This window comes from Bombus fervidus, chromosome 13 (assembly GCF_041682495.2).
Source record: "Bombus fervidus isolate BK054 chromosome 13, iyBomFerv1, whole genome shotgun sequence".
In the NCBI taxonomy this organism is placed as follows: Eukaryota; Metazoa; Arthropoda; class Insecta; order Hymenoptera; family Apidae; genus Bombus; species Bombus fervidus.
Window position 1 is genome coordinate 85,019 of NC_091529.1, and position 17,511 is coordinate 102,529.

Consider the following 17,511-nt stretch of genomic DNA (forward strand, 5'->3'; position numbering starts at 1 on the left):
TCCATTTTCGTCCAATTCAGTTTCGTTGGTGTCTTCTTCATTTTCCTTCACAGGTGTATTCAACTTCTGGTTTTCCTTTTCCAAAGGGATTTATTCTTCACCTTCGTTTGGCTGTCTTGAATGACTAGTAGTTTCAATTATATACTTCAAAATGTTATTTGTTTGCTGTTTAGTATAATCGTCTCGCTACTTCTTCCATTTTAGTTTTTCAGTCCCACTTAAGTATTTCCGTCCACGATCTCCATCCCTGCTAGCCATAGCGGTTCTTAAAAAAACATATTTCTGTGTATAAAATTTTGTCTGTTACAAAAATGAATAAAGTCGCGTGCCAAAAAACATTTACTGCAAGATAGGATAAACTACATATTTTATTAGTTTGTATATAGTTGAAACATTTCTCTGTTCTTGTTCACTTTATCGAAATTTTAACATTTAGGGCGAAATTAACTTAATAATAACGAATTCAAATTCATTGGATTTCATTTGTGTGACCGTCATACGTTTTTTCTGTGATGCGATTTTAGTTAGGGTTGATTTTAACTTAAAAGAGGACAAATAATTAAACAAAAAAATACCTACCAGAAATCAAACGTTTTGAAAATGTATATGTCACGGTTTATACCACAATATAACTTTGAATAATATTCGTCGTCTTAAATTTACCGAAACGTAACGATCACAGTCCTTGCCACGCGTCGAGAGTGCGATATCAACCACACCTTAATCCACATCAGAGATAAGACATCGACCCCAACCTTCGGACTCTTTTGCACATCATCCCCAAACCAAAACTTATATATATAAGCCGAGACTTCAGCCAGCTCGGGCAGTTCTTGTTCAGCCTTTCTCTGATTCAATATCATCCTACCTCTGTAAAACCACTGTATTTATAATAAAGTTCGATAAAAGAAAGTTAATAGTTGGGTTACGACTCAACCTTCTTTTCTTTAATAATGTAAGTCTCAAGTTTACGTGACAAGAGATTGACTAACACTCAGCATCGAAGACCGTAGCAATGCAATAGCCTGATGCGTTTTTGTTTAAAACATACGAACCGCAAGACGGCAACTGACATACAATCACTAATAAATGTCAGGCGTTGCTATACCCAGTTCCTATTCAAGTTCGTAGGAGCTGCGACTCGTCGACGGACTTCCAAAAATTGGGGAGTCTTATCTCTATTTTTAAGCAGTTTTTTTTAAACAAATACAAGTAATATTTTTTCGCATCCATAATTTGCTTTCAAGGGGCAAAAATTCAATGAAAGTACAAAATCTGTAATTGTGTATGACTTTTGCAAAAAACTATTGGTGTAGTTTAATTTCTCTAAAAAGTATATTTCTCTGAAAGCGCCTGGATTTTTTTATGTAAAGTAGTTTCCAGGATATGAGGACTTTATGGAGTTACACTGAACTTTGATGATTTTTGTCACTTCTTTAAACTGAATCATTGAATCTTGCATCTGCCTTGCGCCGGTCCTGGTTGCAAAAAATAAAATCACGTAAAATAAAAAAAAAGAGATCGAAGATGAAAGTAAAAAAATAAAAATAAAAAATAAAAAGAGAGAATTTATTTCTTAACACTTGGTTTACACTAACTACAATTTACTTCTGAACTCCAGCCGTGACTTGCCAAGTGTCACAGACGAAATCAGACTAAACAAAGCGATAAGATAGCGAAATTCCAAGCGCTTTAGCACGAGTGACTATCGGGATAACATCCGGTCACTCTATCCATTCTCAGAAATATATGATCGAAGCCTTTCCCCACTCCCACGAATAAAAGAATTTAAATACTCTCCCTAAAATCATCCAAGTCAGTCTTGAACAGTCAAGCCTAGAGCTCGGAAGTGTATTGCAAACTAGAAAAAAAAATAAAGTTCCTTTTTTTTCTTAAATTTCTTTTTTTATTTTACGTGACATTTCTGGCGATCCTGCCAGGATCCATTCGCTTCAGTGAAACGAAATCACGATTTCCGCGTACGCGCATCATTGAAGATTGAAGGATCAGCGGACCACTGCGAATCTTTGCTACTACGAAGCCCTGCAGCAACTTTCAACGTTCCACCACGGTGAAACTAGACGAGAGGACTACGGTCAGCGCAGAGCAAGCCTACGAATAAGATTCGGAATCTAGAACCACCCAGAGAGGAAACATCCCCCCCCCCTTTTTTTTCGTGGGGAAATCCTCATGGACGCCTGGCCGCCCTCTGGGGGACGGCGGGTAGTGTCGGACTTTTACCGACTAAAATTCCACGGTGGTGTTCATGATGCTTGTCAGGGGTTCCTTTCTTTAGATTTGCTACCGCAACACTCCTTCGTCGTCGTATCCCTTTGTTGTTGTGGGAAGCCTAATGGTCGAGGTTGGCAGCAAGGGAGGGGGATCACTCCCCCCTAGTGCCGCATTCCCTGGGCCGTCGAGCAAGTCTGAGGGGGAGCCCAGACCCTCCTCAGTCTGACGGCTCCTTCGTCGCGCTCTTCTATGACGGCGGTAGTGGTGGTGCCGCAGTCGCGCGGCGTCGTATCGGTTCTCTTCGGCGAACCACTATGACGGGATCGCCTCTCTTCTCCCTGTTCTTCTCCGCCCGTTCCTTCGCTAGCATTACTTGCTCGCAGTAGTTGCGGACGGCGGCTAACTCCTGTTGGCCCCTCGTCATGGCCTCCATGACCGCTTCAGGGGCTAGCCTATCGCCGATGGTGAGGCGTAGTACGCGGCGCGGTTCTTCCCACGCTGGGCAGCGCTCCAGTGTGTGTTGTGCCATATCTTCCTCCTCTTGGCAGTGGTGACAGATTGACGTCACCTCTCTTTGAATTTTTAGCAGGTACTCCCCGAACACGCCGTGGCCGCTGAGTACTTGCGTCATGCTGAATGTGAGTGGGACTCCTCCGCGGTCCCTCCAGGCCTCCCAGTTGGGAAGGATGGCGCGAACGGCTCGGTGCGGCCGCGTGGTGTCTTCCTCCAGTAATTGAGAGCGCCACCTTTCCCATAACCTTCGCTTTGCCTCCCTCCGGACGTCTTGGACCTGCCGCTCATGTTGGTGGGCTGCGTTTCCCCGTCGCCCGAGCCCGGATCCCTCAGGTGATTGTACACTTGTTGGAGTGCGAGGGCTTGTAGTTCGAACAGAGGTGACGCAGCTAGCACGGATGCCGACGCATGGGATATCGTTCTGTATCCCCTTGCTATGCGATAGCGGTCGTCCTGTGTAGCCTCCGCAGCAAGGTCAGGCTGCAGCGGTTGGCCATTAGATCTCCGGCCCATATGGGAGCCCCGTAGAGGACCCGCGATCGAATCACTCCCTCATATAGGCGGCGCACTCCGGTTCCCGCTCCTCCGATGTTCGGCAGTAAACCGCACAGGGTGTTGGCTGCTGCCGTCACTTTCGGGACCAGTATATCGAAATGTGGACCGAACGTCCATCCGTTGTCAATGGTGAGACCCAGATACCTCGTCTGGGATCTCACCGGGACTTCCTCTCCGTCAATGTCCACGCAGAGTTCAGGAGGAAGGGCTCCTCTAGTGCGATGGTCGAAGAACCCCAGTGCCTCTGACTTGGTCGGCGACACGTTCAGGCCCAGTCTCCGGATGGCGCGCACTGCGCATGCCACGGCGGTTTCCGCGAGCCTCTGTGTCTCGTACCACCCGCGGCCCCCGGCCAGGACCAAGGTGTCGTCTGCATAGCACACCATGTCCGTGCCCGGTGGCATGGGGCATCGGAGGACTGAGTCATATGCCGTGATCTACAGACTGGGTCCCAATACCGACCCCTGTGGCACCCCACATTAGACCGGTCTCTTTTCCTCTCCGTTCCTACCGGTGTACGCGATCCATCGATCATTGAGGTACGACCGGATGAGGCGTACTAGGTACAGCGGTACCCTGAAACGCTCTAGCGCCTTTATTATCCCGTCCCAGGGTATGGTGTTGAAGGCGTTTGTGACGTCCAGGGAGACCGCTAGCGCCACTCCTTTCCGGGAGACCATGGCTTCCGTCGTTGCTCTCACCCGCTTCACCGCGTCCACCGTCGATCGACCTCGCCGAAATCCAAATTGGCTGTCGTGCCATCCAGGTGCGCGTTCCGTCATATGGGCCTCCAGACGGGCGGCAATTATTCTTTCGAATAGTTTGCCCATCTCGTCCAGAAGGCATATTGGCCTATCCGCGGACGGCGAGTCCAAAGGGTGTCCTTCCTTGCTCAGTAGGATCAACCTCGCTATTCTCCATGCCCGGGTATATACTCCTTCCCTCAGGCATCTGGTGAACATGCTTTGCAGACGGGGTGCCAGGGTCTTCATTGACTCTGCCCAGACCCGGCCTGGGATTCCGTCCGGTCCCGGTCTTACGTCACCGCGGGATGCCATCCTTTTTGTTGCCGCGAAGAGCTCCTCTTGGGTGACTCGTAGTTCTTCGCTCCACTTCATGGTCTCGTTGAGGTGGGAGGATTGTGTCCGCCTCGTGTTGCCGTTGTCCTTGTTGTCCCGCCGCCGTGGGGACAAAGTTCCGATGACATTGGCGAGCAACCCTGGTTCCATGTTTGCGGTCATTGGGGGGGGGGGCTGGTGGTATCAGCTTCTTCGTGACCAGTCGGTGGGGCCGCCCCCACGGGTCGGATTCGACCAACTCGACCAGTTCCATCCAGGACCGGGCTTTGGCGTTCTGTATTTCCTGCTGGAGAACGCGTCTCTTCTCCCTGTAGCCCTCATAGCAGTGGGAGATCTCCTCTTCGTCGCGTCTCCGCTTGCGCCTAGCCCTTTGGAGTCTTCTTCGGGCCAGAGCGCATTCTCTTCGGAGTTCCGCGATCTCCTCTGTCCACCAGTAGGCGCAGCGGTTGCGTGCTCCGCCGCCGGGTATGGAGCGCGGCATCGAGACGTCGCAAGCTGCGCTCATGTCCCTTTGCAGGCTTTCCGCTTCCTCGTCAATGCCACCTTCTTGCGTTGCCCGCGCATCCCAGCTCCGCGCGGATACGGTGACCGCCGTCTGGAGCAGGTCTCTGTCCCTTTCCTTCAGTCGCCATCTTGGAGTTGGCGGCGGACGGGAACGGCTTGGGCCTCGGGTGTTGCTGCGGTCCAGTCTTGTGGACGCAGTCTCCGACGTAAGCTCCATCATTATGTATAGGTGGTCGGACAGTGTCTCGACCTCCTCAGCCACTCTCCAGTTGCGTATCCGTCGGTGTAAGCTGGCAGTGGTCCACGTGATGTCTATCACAGAGGAATCCCTCTATGCTACGCACGTGCTCGTTGAGCCCCTTTTGGTTAGCAGGAGCCTGAGGCCCGCGGCCCAGTCGGACAGCATCCTTCCCCGTGCGTTTGTACGGGTGTCTCCCCACTGCAACGAACGGGCGTTGAAGTCCCCCAGTATGAGCACCTGGCGGGAGCGGCATCTTCTTCTCATGCAGGTGCTCATTCCGTCCAGGAAGTCTCCGTACGCGTCCAGGCCGCTGTTGGGGGAGACGTAGACGCCCACCACCGCTATCCCAGCCCACTCGACCGCGACGTATCCGTTGCCACGATCTAGCAGGGCGCCGGGGGCGCTCGACGTCGTTGTCATCGTCCATCCGATGGCCGTTGACCCTTCCAAGTCCCCGACCCAATTGGGGGAAGAGACGAAACATCCCAGAGACTCCTCAACGGCCATAGCTACTACGGTAAGCTGAAAATCTAGATTCATGTGTACATTACCGTGCAAGAAAATCAAGTTTCTCAATCGTTTCGAGTTCAAATAGCAACGATAGTTCAGACTCAGTAAACTTAATTAGAATCATGTCCGCACCGAGAAAAGATAAAATCGAAACTATTAATACTGCCTCTGCAACCGGAGTTACGGATAATTCAACTCGTGCCATACTCGAGCAAATCGAACTTCTTGCGCTACGAATAGAAGACACGCAACGAATAGCCGATAGTGAAAACGAAAAACGTGCAGCAGAGGTAGAACTATTAGGAAAACATATCTCTAAAATAAATTTAGGACGTGACGCTACTACTGAATTAGGCTCCCTTATTACGATGGACGAATCTAATACCAACAATATTCAGAGAAAGCGACCACCTGTAAAACCTAACGAAACGGACGATATGGACAGTGAAGAAGAAGCAGTAAGTTGTGACAACCCTACGTACAACGCAAAAACCTGCCTAGACTTTATCCCCATACTCAACGGACAAGACGATATAGGAGTAGAAGGGTTTATTAAACGGGTAAAAGAAGCTCGAGCCGAATGTCGTGAAAAATGCGCATTATTACGCCTAATTTTGACACAAAGAATCATCGAAGAAGCGGAACGCAGTATCCGCCACATGGAAATCGAGAGTTATGAAAACCTGTTCGAAAGCCTCAGAAAATTTGTATCCGTGAGTATTACATCTAACGGAACCCGTGATAAATTGCAACGTACGCGACAGAACTTTAACGAATCCGTACACAGTTATGTGAAGAGGTTTCGACACAACCTCAACGAACTAATATACGTACTCCAACACGAAATTCGCGATCCAATACATCGAGCAGTTGCTATAGATCTTGAAACTGAACGAGCCACCAAAATCTTTGTTCTAAACTTGAAACCCGAAATAGAAATACGCAGATCGGCTACAAGATCGAAGAATCTCCAAGAAGCACAAGATACAGCTTTCGAGGCAGAGTTATTCATAGGGGAAATTGAACACAAACAAAAACATAGTAAGAGGAAGAGCAACGAATCAACCAATTGCGAGATCCAACCCCCGATTTCAAGAAAGACTCAATGCAAGAAGAAACATCACACTCGGCACCGCCGCACGATCAAAGCCAATAAATCCACCTACGGAAAGAAAAGCGATAATGGAACGGCCACCGCCCAGATGTTTCAAATGCAATCAAATCGGACATGTCTCCAGTTAATGTAGAAACGTTCAAACGCCCAGGCAACACCCGAGACCACCAGCAGTCCACAATCTCGAGACGCACAACATGGAAACGGAAACTTACGATGAAACGACGGAAGACCAAGGAAAATTCCAAGAGTTAACACCACGACAGGCAAACTTCTCGCAATACAGACATACAATAAGAACTGGACATGTAACACACCTCATCGACACAGGAGCAGGAATCAACCTATTGAAAAAGGACAAGGTAGACTCTCAAACCTTCAAAGCCAATGAACCTCGAATGTTATCCATGGGACAAGACAAATATACCACTAACGAATTTATTAGATCTAAAATGTTTGGCAAAGAACATAAATTTTATATAGTACCGGAGGACTTTCCCTTAATAGAAGATGGAATAATAGGACTACCTTGTTTAGAGAAGTACCAATATGAAATCTCCAACGATAGATTAAAACTTGATAATAACATTTTATACTTTCAGAAACCAAAAACGATACAACCAGGCGAAAAGAGAGTTCGAACCATCTACCTCGAAGGCAAACCAACGCGAGTATGCTTCTTCAATTCTAGTGAGACAAATCATAAAATTTCTAACGACATTGATAACAGTAAAGAATTAGATGAAATTGCTAAACTTAAAACCATAGTGAGAACAAATCATATTGAACGCTAACTCCGCGAACCCATAAAGAAAATATTAATACATTACATTGACGTATTCAATTTAGAAACAGACCTATTACCATGTACTAATCTGACAAAACACACACATAAAAACAAGACAAAATCATAAACACCAAATCATACAGACCCCCAGAGTGCCACAAACGCGAAATCGAGAAACAAATGACAGAAATGCTAAATAAAAACATTATAGAAGAATCAGACTCTCCTTTCAATTCACCAGTATGGGTTGTTCCCAAGAAATTAGATGCATCAAGAAAACAGAAATGAAGAATAGTTATTGACTTTAGAAGACTAAACGAACTGACTGACCAAGACGCCTATCCATTACCCGACATAGAAGATATATTAAACCAACTAGGAGACGCGGAATTCTTCTCAGCACTTGACCTATCATCCGGTTTTCATCAAATCCCTATAAACGAAAACTCAAAGAAATACACTGCTTTCTCAACACCGCAAGGACATTTCCAATTTAACAGAATGCCTTTTGGACTCAAAAACGCACCAGCAACATTCCAAAGAATGATGGATACAACATTACGCGGATTAATTAATAAACATTGCTTTGTATATTTAGACGACATTATTATATTTGGAAGTACTATTCAAAAACATAATGAAAACTTAGCCATAGTATTACAAGGACTAAGAGAATTAGGACTAAAAATCCAACCAGATAAATGTGAATTTCTAAAACCAGAACTCGAATATTTAGGACACATAGTAACATCGGAAGGAGTAAAACCTAATCCGAAGAAAATAAAAGCAGTTGAAAATTTTAAAATTCCTAGAAACCTTACCGAAGTCAAATCATTCTTAGGATTCGTGGAATACTACTGGAAATTTATACATAACTTCTCTAAAATAACCAAACCCCTGACGGACCTAAACAAACAAGACACTAACTTCCACTGGACGGACAAACAGAACAGTTTCGATACATTCAAACAAAAACTTTGTCAAGCACCTGTTCTGTCATACCCAGATTTCTCTAAAACATTCATATTAACGACAGACGCTAGTAATGAAGGACTAGGAGCCGTATTATCACAAGACGGACACCCGTGCTGTTACATCTCTCGAATGCTAAACCCTCCAGAGAAAAATTATACGACTACAGAAAAAGAATGATTAGCTATCGTATGGGCATTGAAACGACTACGACAATACTTATTAGGACGAAAATTTATTATTAGAACAGACCATCAAGCTTTGAAATGGTCGAATAATTGCAAAGACCCATCGTATAGATTAATGCGATGGAGACCAAAACTAGAAGAGTATGAATACACAATCGAATACGTTAAAGACAAAGAAAACCCAGCCGCAGATAGCTTATCTAAAATTCACGCGATTCAAAAAGTAGAAACCCCTGAAGGAACAGTAGTCTTAGATTTCTTACAACATTTTACGAAATGGAAAAAGAAATCAGAAATCTCAAAACGATTAGAAATAAAACCTAACGATCAATCTTTCTATCAATTAACTAAAACAGAATTAGGAGAGTTCGGCGAGGCAATGTGGTTACGGAAAATCGACAACATATTACGAAATAACAAGAAAGTAGGTATAGAAGACAACACGTTTGCAGAATTAGAAAAGAAACAGATCAAACTTATGCTTCTATATTTCAATGATACCCGATACCCTGTCACTTTCGCGTGGGACCCAATACAAGAATTAACCGAGGAAGAGATAGAGAAAATAATTCAAGAAAATAATAACGGTACGATAGGACATTTAGGGATCCAAAAGACATACCAAAGAATAAAAGAACGATATAAAATTCCATATTTATTAAATAAAGTCGAAGAGTTTATAAAGAGATGTGAAGCTTGTCAAAAGGAGAAATTAACGCGGATTAGACCAAAAGAAGAACCAATAATATCTGACACACCATTACAACCTAACGACAAAATTGCTATGGACATCATAGGACCTATGACCAAAACTAAGAAAGGAAATCAATTTATACTCTCAATACATGACGAACTGACAAAATACTTGATCCTAGTATCACTAAAAACACAACAGACAGAATCCATAATAAATGCACTCTTAGAACACTACATTTACATATTTTCTGCACCCAAAACAATTCTAACAGACCATGGACAAAACTTCATTAGCGAACTCATGTTAAAATTCGAAGAGGCATTTAAGATTAAACACATTAAAACCACTAGCTTCCACCCTCGGTCAACTGAATCTCTAGAAAGAACACATGCCGTAGTAAAAGATTTAATCCGTACAAGTCTGCATGATAATAATGATAAAGAATGGGATGAGATATTAAACTTCATATGTTTGGGTTATAACACAGCCGTACACGAAGGTACCGGATTTTCACCTTTTAAATTAACATTCGGTAGAGACGCAAACCTACCATCAGCAATCGCAAAAACTTTGAATTTAACTTACAATGATACGTTTTCACTCTGGCAAAAACAATTAAATAAATATTTAGATATCGCGAGAAAAACATTAATAAATAGCAAGAAACGATACCTTCGAGACCAAAAAAGAAAGATAGTTCGAACTCAAACGGTATTTAAAGAAGGAGATTTTGTATTAATTCATAATGATCACAAAAGAGACAAATTAGACACTGAATGGTTAGGACCATACAGAATCCACTCTGTCAAAACCCCTTATTATCAAAAAGGGGTCAGAACCCCTTATTATGAAATCTTAATTAATAATATTATAAAGAAAATACACGGTAATCGTTTAAAACTTTACTTTCCAGGTCGACACTCCCCTTTGCAGGAATAATATCCGCGCAAATAAATATTACACCACTAGAAGGAAATTCTGTATTCATAGAAAGCATAAGAATAGAATATTTGTATAGCGATACCGTCGATATTATTGTAGGATTAGACACTAGCGACATACACTAAGCACGATAGAATTACATAAATCGACAATAAACTCATGCGCAATCAGCAAAGAATACGCTGAAGAGTTAAACGGATTACAAAATCGTATCAATAACCTGAAACAACTCGCAAAACACTTGAAAACGTTAATACACACCCAAAGCAAACGAGGTTTACTCAACATCATAGGTTCCGTATCGAAAAGTCTATTCGGAACTCTCGACGATAACGATCTTACACTCATAAACGAAAACATGGACAAACTATTCGATGACAACAATAAAATCAAGACTGTAATAGCTAATCAGACAGCACTTATTAGGAAAATTGTAAACTCGGAAAACCTAAACCACCTAGAGAAATCATATAACGATGTATTAAAACAACAACAGCAGGCAAATATCGATAGATTTATGCTTAAAATGATTATGAAACTCGACACCGCTATGTAAACTTTACACTTTCAGTTAGACGAGATATTTAACGTCATAATATTAGGCAAACAGGGAATAATTAGCCCACAAATACTCGACCCCGATGAATTTATAGAAAACTACGCCAAAGCGATAGGCAGCCAGACGTACAACACCGCGATCTGTGCCAAAACCGAACATTTTCAGTTTATACTCGACATCAGTGATCTTAAAATTTTCACAATAGGTGACAAAATATTCTTTAAAATCATAGTACCTTTAGTCTCTAACACGGAATGGAATATATTACAGGTAAATCCTATCCCGAGTAAGAGAAATGGAGTATTTTTGGCTCCAGTAGTCGAACATCAGATATATTTAACTTCAGGACTTTCATTTATGAACACTGATATCGAATATCTCGACAAACTTTGTAAAGAACGAGCTGGAACCACTATAGCAAACAAACAATACCAATCCATGACAGAAACTCGAGAACCGATTGTCACAACGAAATAATAAACTTCAAACCTCATATCGAACATTGCCAAATAACTGTATTTAAGATTGAAGACATTAGCTTTATACCGCTCAGAACTAGCAACAGCTACATTGCGATAACGGCAAACTCGATAGAAATAGACACAATTTGCCAAACGAAACACACCTTGCAAAAACTTGACAAGCCAACACTTCCTGCGATATATTGTACAAAGATGAACACATGCGTATAGGCGAGACAAAAAACGAAGTCAAATACGAAATCAAAACTAAGACCCTAGCGCTCAAAACAAACGATAGCTTCACTCATCTGTTAGACAAACTCGAGCGAGCACCAAAGGTAATAGATAATTTACAAGGCTATAAGACCACGATCGATAAAATAAGCGACGAGATAAAAACTCTTAATTTCGAACATAGAATCAAAAGTATACAGTATTGGGGACTAACCACGCTCCAGATATTAGGGTACATAGCATTAGGCATGCTAGGTATATACGGATTAAACAAGATAGGAGTATTCAAATGCATCAAAAAATGTATACCGAATAGTTTATGTATTAATTTATTTTGCTGCCGAAATGAAACCGTAATCAACAGCCACAATTCTACATCCCCACCAAGCACCCCGGTCGCAACATCCAACATCTATATCCCGACCAACTCATACCACCTCGAAGAAGAAGAGGAATCATGTGATTTTCAAGCCACGCCGAGTCCGATTCCACAAAAGTCTTCTGAAGAAAACTTGAGGGACCAAGTTCAATCTAAGAAGGGGGAATGTCACAGACGAAATCTGACTAAACAAAGCGATAAGATAGCGAAATTCCAAACGCCTTAGCATGAGTGACTATCGGGATAACATCCGGTCACTCTATCCGTTCTCAGAAATATATGATCGATTTCCCACTCCCACGAATAAAAGAATTTAAATACTCTCCCTAAAATCATCCAAGTCAGTCTTGAACAGTCACGCCTAGAGCTCGGAAGTGTAGTGCAAACTAGAAAAAAAATAAAGTTTCTTTTTTTTCTTAAATTTCTTTTTTTATTTTACGTGACACAAGATTGAAGCTCTTACAATTTGACTTTCGATCGCATGTGTTTTTTTTTCCTTTGTCACTCCTCAATATCCCCACTATCCACGCGTTTGTTAGGCATCCGTGACCGTTGCCATGCACACCTTCTTCTCGAACATTCGGCGGAAGGATCGTTGGGACATTGATGGCTCATTAGGCACTTAGGCAATATACATTGTCGCCAAGTGCCGCCACATCTTTATCTCCGTCATCAGTCCACCGGATTTGAAGTGTGTCGGTCGTGACACGAGCATCTTATACATGTCTAGAATTGTAACATTTTGATCAGATATTAAATACTTAATAAAGATGAGTCACCAAAATGAATAATAATTATTCAGAATAATTTACTAACATCGTGTCATATACGTCTAAATTTGTGACACTTTGTTCAGTTACTAAAATAATAATTCAACCTTTTCTAGTTTATCAGTATAACTAACTAATCTATATAATTAAAATTAGTATATTCAGAATTCGTTATTATTAAAATAAATAAATAAAATAATTAATAAAATGTAATAAAGTATCTAAGTTGCTGGCAACATGTAACATATGTCTAAATTATGACATTTGTTCGAATGTTAAAGTACATATAAATGAAAACATCCTTTGAAAAGAGTAATTACTAATTGAATAATTTCTAGTAGTGTAAAGATATATCTAAATTAGCGACATTTGTTTAGATGTTAACTACTAGATAAAGCACCACGAATTAATAATTAATGAATAAATAGTTACTGGTGACAATATTGCGGTGATTGGTTAGAAATTAGTCATGTTGGTATTGCCATATTCAATACTTTCAATATAACTAGTGACATTCTATAACACCACATGCTAGCTCCAAATCTAGTTAAAACAATATAATATTTACAATTAAATTTTCATACATCAATTAAGTGGTTACTTGATTTCTAAGTCGTCATTGCCGCACGCGCGTGAGTGCAATATCGAGGAAGTGTTTAATTTACAAAACTTTCAATTTATCACAACGGTGCTACCATTCCATTGTGTATAGGTTAAGTTATGAAATATGTCAATCTGTATTACTGTTCCATCCATTAAGTAACTATAAATTAGTGTATATAAATACTAAGTAAATAAATAACATAGCAAAGCGGTATTTTAATGAATAGTTCAAATTATTAATTAATTAATTAATTAATAATTGATAAATAAAAAGATAACTAAATAAAAGATTACGATAGTTAATTAAATAGATGGACAGAGCAGAATAAATAAAAGTATTTTAACAGATAATTAATTTCTTCACTTGTTGGTTAAAATAGTTTTTATGGGCTATATCCTGAGTCTATGCCTTATAGAAAGTTCATTGTGGAGCCACAAAATACTTGAAAGTGATTCCATATATCATTGTCTACTGTAACTAATGTAATCAGATTCTTGGTGCTTAAACTTTCACCAGCATGATTTTCATGGGCTATATGTTGAGAGGCCCATCTTGGACATTTAAAAAATACCTGTTCAGCATCATCGAGCTCTTCATTGCAATCCCAGCATTGGTTATTGCTTTCTTTATTTCTTCCGATTCTATATGTGTTAAAGATACCATGTCCGGTAAGCATTTGCATCGTATAATGGTCAATAAGTTTTTTATTCTTTATAAAGATAACTACGTTGTTTATCAATTTTCTTGTTCAATTTCTTATATATTCCTTTCTCCAATCCTCTATTGCTGTTTCTTCCAACTGTTCTATCTCTCCTTTGAGTGAGTTTTGCACCCTATCGGTTATGTTTCCTACAATATTTAATATGTGCCTTTTTTTTACCTCATATATCTTTTCTCACAGCTGCGTTTTAATGCCATGTTCCCTGTTAACATGCACAGAGCTGCGTAGAAGACAGTCCTATAAGCTGTTGACGTCCTTATTAGGACCCATCTTTGTGCCTTTTTTAATATTTTTTTTTACTTTTAGTCATTTTTGGAGCCTCAGCCCATACAAGACAGGCATATAGTACTATTGATTCCTAGAACAATCTTCTAACCAGGTTAGTAGGACCATTTATGTTGGGAAGTAGTACTATCAATATTCCAACTAAATGCATCAGCTCTACTACATATTGTTTCCAGATGTGCATTGTAATTTCTGATGTTGTCAATTGTTAATCTGAAGTATATGATAGTGTTATTTGTAGTAATTAACATATTTATAATATTTACATTTATTGTCTTAGGTATTCGCATACCAGTCAATAGAATAATCTTTGTTTTTTCTTTTGCAATTTGCAATCCAGTGTTATTATACCAAGTCATAATTGTGTTTATGTTTATATTTAGTTTATTTTCTATACTTTCTTCTTTATTGACACCCATTAAAATTGCTAAATAGTCTGCAAAGGCTACAGTTTGTAAATTTTATTTTATTATCAAATTTATTGAGAAGTTCATCGTGTACTAAATTCCATAATAATAGCGTAAACATTACTTTTAAATTCTCCACTAATGCTTTTAATTATAATCTCTCTGTCCTTCAGGTAATCATATAATATCAATAAGTTTCCTGGAAGTTTTCTTTGCCTGGCTTCCTTAATTATTGTATATTATCTAAGGGCGTTGAAAACATTTTTAATGTCAACAGCCATCTGGATGCATACTAAATTTTTCTTTTTGCAGAAATGTGCAAATTTTTTAACCTGTATGATGGGACCGACTGTGCTCCTGTCTCTGTGGAAACCATACTGGTTTTGTGATATGACTCCTGCCCCAGATATTTCTCAATGGAGGATTTAGAAGTATTCCCCCATATCTTGCTCATCGCAGGTAGCATACTTATGAGCCAATAGGAAGTAGGAAGGAGGGGATTATTTCCTGGTTTTGCAATACTACTCTGGCAATTTTCCATTTTTTAGGTATTTTATCTATTTTGTATATAGTATTAATCATGCTTAATATGTTGTGAGCTTTATGCTTAAATAATAATTTAAATATTGTTTCGGAGACCCCATCCACGCCAGCCGCCCGTTTAGAATTTAATCGTCCAATGGCATTCGCTAACTCCTCCATTTGGATGGTGATACATACATCATCGTCTATTACTTCCTCGTAACTACCATTCCATCTCTCTTCTTCTGCAGTTATATTTGTTTTTGTGGTGAAAAGTGTATCTATAATGCTATTAATTTTATTTATGTTTGTTATCTACTGGTTTCTTCTTTTTAGTTTATTTATAACGCTTTTATAGAATTTATGAATTGATTGATGATTTATGAATCTTAGAATGGATCCCATTCTAAGATTGCAACGAATTCCTTCCACGCTTGTTCTTTGCCTTTCTGAATTAATATTTTCAGTTCCTTTTTATTCTGCTTATATATCTTGGTAAGATCCTCCGCATTGCGGGCTAGTTTAATAGAACCCTTCTACTTTTATTCTCCAGTTTTCAAAGTGGGGCTATATTCTCATTCCACCAATAGTTCTCGTTCTTCTTACCTCTTGGTAGAAAGACTTTTTTTAATTCGGCTTCACGCGTTTTTTCTAAAATATTTTGGAGAAATTCCCCATGGCTCATCCTGGAAGTTGCAAAATTTATTATTAGATTATTTTTTATTTTGTCAAATTTATTAATAAACCTGTCTTGTTCTTTTATAAAGCCTAGCTAGGTTATTATTTACGCTTACTATGTCAAGATAGCTATTACTATCGCCCCTAACACAGGTATATTTTTTGTTGACTTTTATGGTTGTAATGCCATTTTTTACCAAGGCCTCCATTAAGGTTCTATTCTTTTTGTTGGTTTTATCTCCGCTCCATGCTGCCGATTTTGCATTATAATCGCCAGCAATAAGTATTTTACTTTGTTTTTTATATATTCTTTTCATTAAGCTTTCTAATTTATCAACATATTTATAGTAGCTATCATTGTTGATGTTAGGGAACAATATCCACTCACTTAGGAAATATCCTCTATTCTTATTCCCACCATCATTCATCTTCCTGTATTATGGTATCATCACATAGGAGTGTGCTGTTAAGTAACGTAGCCCATATGGATGCATCACCTTTTGTCTTTGTACCAGTACATCTATTGTTTCTTTGGTTTAGAGATGATAACGATATCTGCTCTGACTTCATAGGCGCATTGGTACATTAAATCCTGTGCCAACTTGCAGCGATTTAAATTTGTCTGCAAAATTTTTATCTTTGTATTCTACTATTTCCCCCTTTCATCGCTTTTCTGTATATAGGACACGCCAATGACCCAGTGACGTGCTTTTATTTGCTAAACTATGAGCGCTGCACATGGTGCAGCGTGGTTAATGCAGTTCTCCATATTGTGATCCTTAACTCTACATTTCTCGCAAAGTGCCTTTCCAGAGCTAACTTTTTTGCACTGATTTGAGGTGTGTCCTATTTTATGACACCTAAAACATTTATTGATTTTCAGTAAGATTTTTATACTTGTTACTGTCAATCCTGCTCTTATTTTTAAATTGTTATAATTGGCAGGAACAGTTGATGCAGGAATAACAACTATGGTTCGTTATGTTCCCCACGGGTTTATTGGCAGTGTCTTGACGTCGACACAGTTTCTATTACTTATGCTTAAGTCACTACAAATGTCGCTTCTGAGCTCTTCCTTGCTCAGCGGATCGATGTTTTTGACATCCAATGACACCATAGTTTGTAGTGGTGTTGACTGTACTCGGTTTTCCGTAACCGTCTTTATTTTCTCTGAAATCTCATTTGCTGATGCTTTTGCTTTTATTAATTCGACCAAGATATTCCCATACCTTGTCTTCCTAACACCAGTCGTTTTCTTGAGAGCTTCCTTAGCTCTCATAAGCTCTCTATAGGTTTCGAGCCATTCTTTTTCACTTTCGACCTTGACAAGTATTGCCTCCGGTCTATTGCGGATTCTTTGCTGACTTTTCACTTTTCTGCTGTCCTTTTTGGGTTGGTGTTGATATTCTTCGACCTTTTTTATCTTCTCTTTTCTAAGTGTTTTCTTATTTATTTGAACTCTCCATTCATTAATTTCACTGCTATTGTTTTCCCTCTGGGTGTCTTTATCTATGCTCATTTTGCATACATCAGCGTATGCCAACGCTCCTTTCTTAT

The 17,511-nt window shown here is 40.2% G+C and overlaps 4 protein-coding genes across 4 annotated transcripts; all 4 read right to left on the bottom strand.

Annotated features, from left to right (window-relative positions):
* Positions 1-2,479: 2,479 nt before the first annotated feature.
* LOC139993821 (uncharacterized) lies at positions 2,480-2,863 on the bottom strand. Its single transcript, XM_072015897.1, has one exon. It carries the CDS (start codon positions 2,861-2,863, stop codon positions 2,480-2,482), a length of 384 nt encoding a protein of 127 aa, XP_071871998.1.
* Positions 2,860-3,704, bottom strand: LOC139993822 (uncharacterized). The gene is made up of 2 exons (XM_072015898.1): positions 3,294-3,704; positions 2,860-3,225 (listed from the first exon to the last, which is right to left on the bottom strand). Exons 1-2 carry the CDS (start codon positions 3,702-3,704, stop codon positions 2,860-2,862), a joined length of 777 nt encoding a protein of 258 aa, XP_071871999.1.
* Positions 3,705-5,214: 1,510 nt separating this feature from the next.
* Positions 5,215-5,664, bottom strand: LOC139993823 (uncharacterized). Its single transcript, XM_072015900.1, has one exon. It carries the CDS (start codon positions 5,662-5,664, stop codon positions 5,215-5,217), a length of 450 nt encoding a protein of 149 aa, XP_071872001.1.
* Positions 5,665-13,536: 7,872 nt separating this feature from the next.
* On the bottom strand, positions 13,537-17,488 carry LOC139993428 (uncharacterized). Its single transcript, XM_074112015.1, has 2 exons — positions 16,152-17,488; positions 13,537-15,962 (listed from the first exon to the last, which is right to left on the bottom strand). The coding sequence occupies exon 1, from the start codon at positions 17,471-17,473 to the stop codon at positions 16,934-16,936; it is 540 nt and encodes a 179-aa protein (XP_073968116.1). The 5' UTR covers positions 17,474-17,488; the 3' UTR covers positions 13,537-15,962; positions 16,152-16,933.
* Positions 17,489-17,511: the final 23 nt, after the last annotated feature.

What these genes read in the sequence shown, in the direction of transcription:
- LOC139993821 (XM_072015897.1), bottom strand. Translation starts at nt 2,863, where the DNA reads ATGACGCAAGTACTCAGCGGCCACGGCGTGTTCGGGGAGTACCTGCTA.
- LOC139993822 (XM_072015898.1), bottom strand. Translation starts at nt 3,704, where the DNA reads ATGCCACCGGGCACGGACATGGTGTGCTATGCAGACGACACCTTGGTC. An exon ending in TGCGCCGCCTATATGAGGGA is followed by an intron (nt 3,226 to 3,293) that starts GTGATTCGATCG and finishes CAACCGCTGCAG; the next exon opens with CCTGACCTTGCTGCGGAGGC.
- LOC139993823 (XM_072015900.1), bottom strand. Translation starts at nt 5,664, where the DNA reads ATGAATCTAGATTTTCAGCTTACCGTAGTAGCTATGGCCGTTGAGGAG.
- LOC139993428 (XM_074112015.1), bottom strand. Translation starts at nt 17,473, where the DNA reads ATGAGCATAGATAAAGACACCCAGAGGGAAAACAATAGCAGTGAAATT.